The sequence below is a fragment of the Theropithecus gelada genome, chromosome 16, assembly GCF_003255815.1.
Source record: "Theropithecus gelada isolate Dixy chromosome 16, Tgel_1.0, whole genome shotgun sequence".
Lineage (NCBI taxonomy): Eukaryota > Metazoa > Chordata > Mammalia > Primates > Cercopithecidae > Theropithecus > Theropithecus gelada.
In genome coordinates this window covers 14,998,242-15,010,701 of record NC_037684.1, presented here as the reverse complement: position 1 = coordinate 15,010,701, position 12,460 = coordinate 14,998,242, and the positions used below count along the sequence as shown (strand labels likewise).

General features: G+C 38.5%; 1 protein-coding gene across 1 annotated transcript in view; it reads left to right on the top strand.

Annotated features, from left to right (window-relative positions):
* The window catches only part of RAD51C (RAD51 paralog C), a 43,148-nt gene extending 31,480 nt beyond the window's left edge, over positions 1-11,668 (top strand). Inside the window, exons 7-9 of the mRNA XM_025363538.1 lie at positions 1,253-1,313; positions 9,800-9,860; positions 11,446-11,668. Coding sequence (XP_025219323.1) covers positions 1,253-1,313; positions 9,800-9,860; positions 11,446-11,550 — 227 coding nt within the window. The 3' untranslated portion in view covers positions 11,551-11,668. The remainder of the gene's footprint in view (positions 1-1,252; positions 1,314-9,799; positions 9,861-11,445) is intronic.
* The last annotated feature ends 792 nt before the right edge of the window (positions 11,669-12,460 follow it).

Below are 12,460 nucleotides of genomic sequence, written 5' to 3'. Positions count from 1 at the left end.
CAGGATGCACATCAAAATCTCATTCCTACCCTCCTGATTTGTTTCATACAAACTTTGTTGCTGTGTCTGTTCTTTGGTCTTCTATTGCTGTGTCTCAGCTTTAGATTCTGTGTCTTGCATAGAAATGGATCATCAGAATGCAACAGGCAGAAGACTTAGAAGTGCAAATCAGTAGGGTAATGACAAACCCTTTGAGCTGAGTGGGACTGAGAAGTAACCTAACATATAACCTATTAGTAATTGTTTACCATGAAGATTTTCAGTGCTGGACACGTAAATTGCTGAGTTCAACTGCCCTCTTTGCCCTCCAAATCCAGCATAAAAGCAAATGGTGATCTCAGGGCAGTTTCACACCTAATATGACTAATAATAAAAGTCTTGTGTTTCAGGAGCTCAGTTTGTCCAATCCTGAGCCCATCATCTCTACCTCACAAATTATATCCACCTTTTCATTTCCTTGCACTGTGTCTGCATGATACGATAGTACTCCCAAGCACCATTGCTTAAATCTTGAGTTACACCTAATGCTTTTTTTGGGTCTTTTTTTCTTTTTAATGTGAAATAGAATATACAAATGAAAATGTGTATTTAGAAGAACAATAATAAATGTCCAGATGCCCATTGCTCACACTGACAAATGGAACATTACCACACCCCAGGAGCCTCGTGTACTCTCCCCCAAAGAGGCAACCACTGTCCTGAATTTTGTATAATTGTCACCTAGCTTTTATAGATTTTACTGTCTGTATATCCCCAACAGTCGCTTATTTATAGCTTTTATATAAATAGAATTATACTGTATATGACTGACAACTTTTGCTCATTATTATTTTTGGATTCATCCATGTTGTTGTATGACAGTGTAGTTCATTTCCATGACATGAATATGCCACAACTTAATTACATATTCTGTTGATGTCAAAAAAAAAAAAAAGAATATTTTACCAGAGTTTTTACTTTTCTTCTGGAGGTCAGAAATATGTTAGGCTTGATAATATGGAAAATTGACACACATATGGACTCAGACAATAAAGTTTTCTAAAAGCAAATAGAGAATAATGATTTGCATTATTTCCCTAGATTGGTAAAAATCTTGTAATCTCAGGATATTACTCATTTTCCAGGTTTTTTGAAAGCAAGTAAACTTTTGTTATGTTAAATAAAGTAAGATTATGTTTGATCAGAGGCGTTCTGAGAAATGTATAACCAAGTCAGTAAGGCAATATACAGTTATTATGTTCTTTACTCTTAGGGGAAAGCTGGGGACATGCTGCTACAATACGGCTAATCTTTCATTGGGACCGAAAGCAAAGGTCAGTATAGAAACAAGTTAATAATTCTGAATATTGGGTTAATTACACTGAATGAACACTTACAGATTTCTTAGAGCTAGTCCTGTGGATGAGATATACAATGACCCATGAAGTAACACTTTTGTTGCCTTGTCTGATATCACCTAGAGCAAACATAGAAATGTGCTGTTATTACTGCATATTTAGCTACATAGGAAATTCTCTGGAATATTTAAATGATGGGGCGCATGCACCCGAAATGAGTAGGTGGCCAAGGAATGCCATTTTCTAAAGCTCTTTGAAACAATTTATTAGCCATGTAGAAGGAGGTGAGTACTCTGTGTTCCTGAAAGAGATTGAAAAAAAAGAACAAAATCAGGACAAAAGGAAAATTGTTGAGGTTAGCTTTAAAATTAATTTATTTGGAACATACAATGGTTTTTCTTAGTTCCTTAGTGTATTTCTTGTATGAAATTGTGTCTTTTTTTTTCATTTTGTATTTTGCTCTCCGGCTTTTATTATCCAGTTACTTACCTGCATTTCACAAGTATTGTTCTTTAAAAGTATGGCAGCATGAAATCTTTGTATTTGTTTTTAAAGCTGCTGAGCAAGTGAACAAACCAGCTTTTATTTTCTTGAAAATAGGCCATTGAAAGCAGTGAAGTCTTTTCTATACTTCTAGAAAATGTCAGATTTATACTAGCCTCTCTGCTTTGTGATTAATTGGTATAACCTAGAGGTCTTGGTTTGGAAATGCTCTAATAAAGGGAGAAATTAAAAGGCATGCGGGTAAAGATGGAATAAAGGGTCACTTAAATACATATTGGGCCTAGCCAGTGAAATCGTCTATTTTTTAATCTATATTTCTTTGTTGTTTTACAAACTGAAAAAAATCTTGCCTGACCAAGTTAGGTTTTGCGGACCCGAAGCTCATAACAGAATCGATTACACTTCTGTATGTATCTTTTGCAACTGATCGTGCAGTTTGTGTCTTCTTTAAAAATGGTATTTGCGAAGAGCTCAGGTAACGTTTTTTTCCCCACAATACATAGTGCTTTACTATTGACTGTCTCCCCCTAATTTAAACAAATTTTTTACTTTAAACCAATATGTCTGGTAAATCCTCCCCCTAATTTTTTTTCTATGATCACAATTTGAGATAGTTCCCCTAGTTTTGTAAGTTAAGTTGCTGTATACTAGAGCCACAAAAGGAGTTCTTTTCTTGGCACCAAACTGTATTGTAAAGATTTGACAACAGTTCTCCAGCTGAGAGTCTTTTGAACATATTGTTTATACTTTCCCAGTTTTAGGTTATTCTGTAAAGCACATTCCATCATTTATTTTTTCATAGGAATTACGCCTGAGCTAGTATACAGTAGTCTTCTTCAGACTATAGTTAAATATTCACTAATAAAATGCATTTAAGAAGAAAAATAATAGGAGCAGAGCAAGATATTTCATCTTTTTATGAACTCATCAGGAGGAAAACTTTGACTTCTTTGTCAAGTTCTAGAAGTTAGCATTGATAAGGTACCCAAGAGATCAGAAAATCTTGCTTACCATGAGTTAACCTTTTATGAATTCACCTTCTTACAAATCCTTCCCAAGAAATTAGAAAATAAAATACATGGCCGGACGCAGTGGGTCACACCTGTAATCCGAGCACTTTGGGAGGCTGAGGTAGGTGGATCATGAGGTCAGGAGATCAAGACCATCCTGGCAAACGTGGTGAAACCCTGTCTCTATTAAAAATAAAAAGTTAGCTGGGTATGGTGGCACATGCCTCTAGTCCCAGCTACTCAGGAGGCTGAGGCAGGAGAATCACTTGAACCCGGGAGGCGGAGGTTGCAGTGAGCCAAGATTGTGCCACTGCCCTCCAGCCTGGTGGCAGAGTGAGACTCCGTCCCCCCCCAAAAAAGAAAATGACATACAACACCAACATTGAATATAGATAGATTGGGGGAAATCTGCTGTTCTATAATATTTTTTCTACATCTCATAAGATCTTTTTTAATTTTAATTTTTATTTTTCATACTGTCATTTTAGTGCTTGCTTGTACTAGGTATTTTACTAGGCACTTTACAACATTTCAGATAATCTTTTCAATAATTATTTGCAGAACCTATACCGATTATTATTAAAAGTCAGAAAACCAAGGCCCAGAAAGGTTAACTGAATAAGTATTAAATAATAGCTACTATTTATTGAATATTTATTAACTGTCCTTTATTGTGCAAAGCACTGTATGTATACGTATATATACATGTATGTATATATGTATACATATAGATGTATATACATGTATATATACACATATATATGTGTATATGTACATACACGTATGTATGTGTATGTATATATATTTTATTTTATTTTCCACATAATTCTTTGAAATAGTATTACCAGATGAGATCGGGCACATTCAGGGTGGTATGGCTATAGGCTGAAATAGTATTATCTACATTTTATAGCTGACTTTATAAACTTTTTTTTTTTTGAGAGGGAGTTTCGCTCTTTTTGCCCAGGCTGAGGTGCTATGGTGAGATCTCGGCTCACTTCAACCTCCACCTCCTGGGGTCAAGTGATTCTCTTGTCTCAGCCTCCCAAGTAGCTGGTATTATAGGCGCCTGCCACCACGCCTTGCTAATTTTGTATTTTTAGTAGAGACGGGCTTTCTCTATGTTGGCCAGGCTGGTCTTGAACTCCTGACCTCAAGTGACCTTCCCACCTTGGCCTCCCAAAGTGCTGGGATTACAGGCGTGAGCCACCACACCCAGCCATAGCTGACTTTATAATAGAGTTCATTTCTTTTCTTCTATGATGACTGTTTCTAGAAGGTAATTGTAGTATTGCGTTGATTGCCAGCCAATCTGAATATGTAGCTTATTCCTTTTTTTAGGTAAAATCTTTTTTCTTCAAACTTTTTTTTTTCCAGGCTGTGGATATATGATAAATAATGTACATACTTTATGTAACCAAAATAAATTGACGTCATTTAATAGAATTGAAGTAGTTTTGCTCTTTATCATTTGAAACCTGGCATCTTTAAGTTGTTGAAGTTGCATGAGCTTAAGCCCAAAAGTTGGAGAACAGTCTGGCCAAAATGGCAAGACATCACCTCTATAGATAAATAAAAAGTTAGCCGGGCGTGGTGGTGGGCACCTATAATTCTAGCTATTTGGGAGGCCAGGGTTGGGAAAACCGCTTGAGCCCAGGAAGTCAGGGTGGCAGTGAGCTATGATTGTGCTATTACACTCCAGGCTGGGCCACAAAATGGGACCCCATCTCTAAGATATTAAAAAAAAAAAAAAGTTAAATGAGGCCAGGCATGGTGGCTGACACCTATAATCCCAGCACTTTGGGAGGCCGAGGCAGGTGGATCACTTGAGGTTGAGAGTTCGAGACCAGCCTGGCCAATATGGGGAAATCCTGTCTCTACTAAAAATACAAAAAAATTAGCCAGGCATGGTGGCAGGCACCTGTAATCCCAGCTACTCGGGAGGCTGAGGTAGGAGAACCGCTTGAACCTGGGAGGCAGAGGTTGCAGTGAGCCAAGATTGAACCACTGCACTCCAGCCTGGACAGCAAAGTGAGACTCTGTCTCAAAAAAAAAAAAAAAAAAAAAAAAAAAGTTGGATGAAATTTTGTATGCTTTTATGCTTTTTAAATTTTAGTTTATTTTAAAAGGATGGAAATAGAAATTCATTATCAGTGAAAAATAGTTATAAAAATGAACATTTTTCATTTGGAGAGGAAGACTAAAAATCTTTTTTTTTTTTTTTTTTGAGACTGGGTCTTACTCTGTTGCCCAGGCTAGAGTGCAGTGGTGCGATCTCAGCTCACTGTAGCCTCAACCTCCTGGGCTCAAGCAGTCCTCCCACCTCAGCCTCCCAAGTAGCTGGGACCACAGGCATGTACCACCACACCCAGCTAATTTTTGTAGAGATGGGGTTTCGCCATGTTGCCCAGGCTGGTCTCAAACTCGTAAGCTCAGGCAGTCCACCTACCTTGGCTTCCCAAAGTGCTGAGATTATAGGTGTGAGCCACAGCACCCATCCATAAACTAAAAATCTTGAATAGCCAAATTTGTATTAGGAATTGAACTTAGGTGTACTGTTTCATGCCCCAGCTCCTGTCCTTCACCAGTAATACCTGATTTTTACCCTTAGACTAATGATGGAATAATATTCCAACAGTTATTAAAAGAAATACTTTTGTCTGTGTCCTTATATTATGTGGGTTTTCCTCCAATTTGCATATTCATGATTATACGAGGCCAAGATTATTCAGAATTACACTACTCTTTGCCAAGACGATCTGGTGGTAGAGTGGAGTAATAAATCAACACCCCCACACAGTGTTTCATATGTGTGCTCAGTTTTAGAGCACAAATTGTGCTTCTGTCTTATTTCTTCCTGACCCAAGCTATGTAGTTCAGCCATATGTTAAGCTACATCTCAACTGGGGCCATGAGCCAAGTGATTCTTTGGTTTAGTTTTCATTTAAAAAGATCTCTAAAGAGACATGATGCATAAAAATGGTATTTTTACCTAGAAATTTGAGGACTTTTTTTTTTTTTTTTTTTGAGATGGAGTTTCGCTCTTGTTGCCCAGGCTGGAGTGCAGTGGCGCGATCTCAGCTACCACAACCTCGGCCTCCTGGGTTCAATCAATTCTTCTGCCTCAGCCTCCCAAGTAGCTGGGATTACAGGCATGCACCACCATGCCTGGCTAATTTTTTGTATTTTTGGTAGAGACGAGGTTTCTCCATGTTGGTCAGTCTGGTCTCCAACTCCCGACCTCAGGTGATCCACCTTGGTCTCCCAAAGGGCTGGGATTACAAGTGTGAGCCACTGCGCCCGGCCTGAGGATGATTTTCAACCTGAATAATTAATGCCCCTTTGACTTTAGGATTCTTTTTTTGTTTTTTGAGATGGAGTCTCACTCTGTCACCCAGGCTGGAGTGCAGTGGCGCGATACCGGCTCCCTGCAACATCCACCTCCCTGATTCAAGTGATTCTCCTGCCTCAGCCTCCCAAGTAGCTGGGATTATAGACATGCGCCACCACACTTGGCTAACTTTTGTATTTTTAGTAGAGACAGGGTTTCACCATTTTGACCAGGCTGGTCTCGAATGCCTGACCTCAAGTGACCTGCCCACCTCAGCCTCCCAAAGTGCTGGATTATAGATATGAGCCACTGTACCCGGCCAACTTTAGGATTCTTAATAAGCATGTAAATGCTTCTTAAAAGCTTATCACTTTTTAATAATTTCCTCAGGATAAATGTACTAGGTACCTTATTTGGACATACCGTTGATATGAGGTGATTTAGATACCAGTTTTTCAGAAAGTTAGCTGATTTTTGTCATTCAAAAAATCATTTCCTATTAAGGCAGGTTAAAATACACCTTGCCTCTCTTTTTCTGTGAATTTTTCCATTAAAGATAGATTATCAACCCTAAAGAATTATAAAAGTTTGTAATTCTACTCGACACAGCTATTCTTTTTTTTTTTTTTTTGGTGAGACTGAGTCTCGGCCTGTCGCCCAGGCTGGAGTGCAGAGGCACGATCTTGGCTCACTGCAACCTCCGCCTCCCCAATTCTAGTGATTCTCTTACCTCAGCCTCCTGAGTAGCTGGTATTACAGGTGCGTGCCACCAGGCCTGGCTAATTTTTTTTTTTTTTTTTTTTTGTATCTTTTTTTTTTTTTTTTTTTTTTTGAGACGGAGTCTCGCTCTGTCGCCCAGGCTGGAGTGCAGTGGCGGGATCTCAGCTCACTGCAAGCTCCGCCTCCCGGGTTCACGCCATTCTCCTGCCTCAGCCTCCAGAGTAGCTGGGACTACAGGCGCCCGCCACCTCGCCCGGCTAGTTTTTTGTATTTTTTAGTAGAGACGGGGTTTCACCGGGTTAGCCAGGATGGTCTCGATCTCCTGACCTTGTGATCCGCCCGTCTCGGCCTCCCAAAGTGCTGGGATTACAGGCTTGAGCCACCGCGCCCGGCCTTTTTGTATCTTTAGTAGAGACGGGGTTTCACCATGTTGGCCAGGCTGGTCTTGAACTCCTGATCTCGTGATCTGCCTGCCGTGGCCTCCCAAAGTGCTGAGATTAGAGGCGTGAGCCACTGCGCCCAGCCTCAACATAGCTATTCTTGTATTACATATTAGCAGTTACTTTGTTTATGTTTAAAGTTGCAATTACGGATTATAGGACATTTTGGATTCGGCTGTATTTTGGTCTCTGTTTTTCTTTTGAATTGTGTCTGAGAAGAGGGGCAATTTCAAAATTAAGAGAGTAACAAATAAAGCCAAAATGTCCTTTTTGAATTGTCTTTGAAAACAAATCATTCTATTTTGTGTAAATAAATGACACTTATAACTCTGAGAATCTTACTTTCCTCTACGTTAGAATCTGTATTTTTTATTTCAGTTTTATTACATTGTGCTAAAATATATGTATAATATAAAATTTACCACTTTATGTTTACATACAGTTCACTGGCATTAAGTACATTCATATTGTGCAACCATCATCATCCATTTTCAGAACTTTTTCATCTTCCCATACTGAAACTCTGTATCCATTAAATGTTAACTCTCGTTCTTTTTTACCCCCAGGCCCTGACAATCACCAACCATTTTACCTTCTGTCTCTGAATTTGACTCCTCTATCTACCCCATATAATTGGAATCATATAATATTTGTTCTGGTGTGACTCGCTTATTTCACTTAGTATAATGTCTTCAAGGCTCATTTATGTTGTAGCATGTGTCAGAATTTTCTTCCTTAAGTCTGAATATTCTATTGTATGTACATACCACATTTTGTTTATTCATCTGTGGATGCACACTTGGGTGCTTCTACCTCTGGCTATTGTGAATAAGTTACAGTGTATCAGTTTTAAAGTAATTCTTAAAAGTAGTTTTTTGTGGGTTTTTTTTTTTTTGAGATGGAGTTTCACTCTTTTTCCGCAGGCTGGAGTGCAATGGTGCGATCTCGGCTCACCACAACCTCCGCCTCTCAGGTTCAAGCGATTTCTCCTGCCGCAGCCTCCCGAGTAGCTGGGATTACAGGCATGCGCCACTACGCCCTGCTAATTTTGTATTTTCAGTAGAGACAGGGTTTCTCCATGTTGCTCAGGCTGGTGTCGAACTCCTGACCTCAGGTGATCTGCCTGCCTTGGCCTCCCAAAGTGCCGGGATTACAGGCGTGAGCCACCGCGCCCAGCCAAAAAGCAGTTTTAAAGGTTTTTGTTTATATTTGTTGCTGTTACAGTACTTGAATATAGTTAATAAGAGCTTAGAATTTTATTTCTCAGCTACTTTTAGCTTTCAGTTTTATATTACTTTGTATAAAACATAGTAAAATCGGCTGAGCGCGGTGGCTCACGCCTGTAATCCCAGCACTTTGGGAGGCTGAGGTGGGCGGATCATGAGGTCAGGAGATCGAGACCATCTTGGCTAACACGGTGAAACCCCGTCTCTATTAAAAATACAAAAAATTAGCCGGGCATGGTGGCAGGCGCCTGTAGTCCCAGCTACTCGGGAGGCTGAGGCAGGAGAACGGCGTGAACCTGGGAGGCGGAGCTTGCAGTGAGCCGAGATTGCGCCGCTGCACTCCAGCCTGGGTGACAGAGCGAGACTCCGTCTCAAAATAAATAAATAAATAAATAAATAAATAAATAAATAAATAAATAAATAAATTATTTATATATATATATATAGTAAAATCCCACCTAAGCAGATCTTGTTCTGTCATGACTTATTTTTGGGACATAATCATTTTATATATTATTACAGAGATGAGGGTCTCACTATGTTGCCCAGGATGGCTTCAAACTCCTGGTCTCAAGTGATCCTCCTGCCTTGCCCTCCTAAAGAGGTGGGACTACAGACATGAGCCACTATGCCTGGCTGCATCATTTTAAAACAATGTCTTCCTAGCTATTTTTATTGGTGTAATATGAGTAAGTGTTTCTCATTTGTAGTATAAGAAATTAACATCATTCTTCAGCAATAATGAAAAAAACATGATTACTGCAGACAGTTTGGAAAATATAAGCAAGCAACCTTTACTTCGTGATAACAACTATTAACTTTTTTATTGTAGTCTTCTATCAATTTTTTTAGATGTGTGTATACATACTTACAAATATGGGATTATATGGTATAACTGTTATTTAGTATATTATTAATACTTTCCTATCTCTTTGAATATTTTCTCCCACCTTAATTTTTAGCATAAGTAATATCTCATCATATATAAAATAATTTATTTGAATCAGTCATTGGACTTTTACGTTGCTTTAAAATTTCTTATAACTCATATACATACGGATATTTGAAGGGTGTATATTTAATATTTCTCTCGTTTTTGTGTTCTTAGAGAAAAAATAATAGAATTATTAATATAATAAACCTAAACATTTAAATTATGAGTTTGGTCATCTGAACTTTTAATTAATTAAGTTCATGTGTTTGTATGTATTTATTCTTTTTTTTTAAGCAGGTTGGCAACATTGTACAAGTCACCCAGCCAGAAGGAATCCACAGTACTGTTTCAAATCAAAGTCAGTGTTATTTGATTAGAGTGGGATTTTGATATTGATGGGCAGTAATTATCTAAAGAGAGAATTTACAACTTGCTTCTGTTAACTTCTGTAGGCAGCAAGCATATTTGAGGACAGCTTTTGATGCTTAGAACATTGTCCCCAAAATAGTAGTGTATACAGAATATTGTAGTCACAAATGGACTGAAATTTATTCTTAAGAACAGAGGAAATACTTATTTTGGGGTAGTGTGTTCCATGCCATATGTAATGTCAGGATATTAAACATCTTTAAAGTGAAAGTTGTTGAAGATTTCCAGAAAAGAAAAAATACTAACATTATTTATTTTGGTCTGTAGGTATTATAGATCTATTGTAGCCACCAAATATAGCCCACTTTAAGATGTTAATTTTTCTGTGAATTTACATCATAGAACACACATTTTTTGGCTGAAATATACATATTTATCAATAGTGTTGAGCCAAATGTATTTTTGGCATCTCTTTTTGTTTTTGAGATGGAGTCTCTCTGTGTTGCACAAGCTGGAGTGCAGTGGCGCAATCTTGGCTCACTGCAACCTCTGCCCTACTGATTTAAGCAATTCTCCTGCCTCAGCCTCCCTAGTAGCTGGGATTATAGGCGTATGCTACCACGCCTGGCTAATTTTTGTGTTTTTAGTAGAGATGGAGTTTCGCGATGTTGGCCAGACTAGTCTCAAACTCCTGACCTCAAGTGATTCGCCCTCCTCAGTCTTCCAAAGTTCTAGGATTACAGGCGTGAGCCACTGGGCCAGGCTTTATCTCATTTTTATAAGGACATAAACAGAAATAGAGATTCTGAAACGGAATTATCCACTTAGTTTTGTACTGCCCAGGTGTCTTTGAAATAGCCTAGTTGGAAAAAAAAAAAAAAAAAGAGAGAAATATCCTAGTTGGAAAACTTTAGAGTATTTAATTATGAAAATAAATCTGTAAAGTACCTAAGACTTAGGTTATTTCCTTTTACTTCTTTTAACAAAGCTATCATAAAGTTTGTTAGGATTGTCCTTTACAGAACATTTTTATAATGCAATGTTATTTCTGTGTGTGTGTATGCAAGTGTATAAATAAGTATATATAAAATACTGTTAATATAACCCGGGCTTAGGCACCTATCCATGAGATTTATCCTCTTCATTCACAGTGGTTGATAAATTTCTATCTCAGGAACTTTCTTTTTTTTTTGGAGACGAAGTCTCGCTCTTTCGCCCAGGCTAGAGTGCAGTGGCACAATCTCGGCTCACTGCAACTTCCGCCTCCCAGGTTCAAGCAATTCTACTGCCTCAGTCTCCAGAGTAGCTGAGACTAGAGGTGTGCGCCACCACGCCCAGCTAATTTTCATATTTTTGGTAGAGATGGGGGTCACCATGTTGGCCAGGCTGGTCTTGAACTCCTGACCTTGTGATCCACCCACCTCGGCCTCCCAAAGTGCTGGGATTACAGGTGTGAGCCACCGCACCTGGCCCTAGAATAAAGTAGCTTTCTTATTAATTACTTAAAAATATTTCTAAGATCAGTCTTCAAATGTTCTTAAATCATATTTGTATATGTATTTTTTATCTTTCAGCCTCAGGGATTTAGAGATACTGTTGTTACTTCTGCATGTTCATTGCAAACAGAAGGTTCCTTGAGCACTCGCAAACGGTCACGAGAACCAGAGGAAGAATTATAACCCAGAAACAAATCTCAAAGTGTACAAATTTATTGATGCTGTGAAACCAATGTGTACAAGTGGACTTGTTACTTTAAAGTATAAATAAACACTATGGCATGAATGAATCCAGATTATATGAAGTGAATGGGAAAAATACCTAAATATGATTCTGTGAAAGTTTTTCTAAAGCAGTATTCTGCAATTATATTTTACCCTGTTTTCATTTTCAGTAACATTCAGTAGAGATGATGATTATATTTCACAAATGTGGAAAGCTGATCTCATGTGGCTAGTCTGAATTTACCATTCAGACTGTTTTTACCCCTTTCTTTCCTAGTTGCCTAGAAAATCTTAGGAAGAAAAGATTTTTTCATATTCTTATTGTGGTTTTTTTTTTGTTTTTTGGTTTTTGGTTTTTTTGGAGATGTAGTCTCACTCTGTAGTCCAGGCTGCAGTGCAATGGCGCAATCTTGGCTCACTGCAACCTCCACCTCCCAGATTCAAGCAATTCACCCGCCTCAGCCTCCCGAGTAGCTGGGGTTGCAGGCACCCGCCATCATGCCCGGCTAATTTTTTTGTATTTTTGTAGAGACGGAATTTTACCATGTTGGCCAAGCTGGTCTTGAATTCCTGACCTCAGGTGATCTGCCTGCCCCTGCCTCCCAAAGTGCTGGGATTACAGGCGTGAGCCACTGTGCCCAGCCATGTTCTTTTTAAATGTAAGTTTGATAATTCTTTAAAATGACCTGCAGCACCATGAGTCAGCATATCATTCTGTTCAGTTTTATTAGGTAAGATACAAATTTTAGGTGACCACACTGATTTTAGTGACCTCAATCCTAAAATCTAAGCCATTTGTTTAGCATTTAATGATGTTTTATAATGTTAAAGGGAGGACTTTGGAGCTGTTATCTCTCTCTAGAGATTG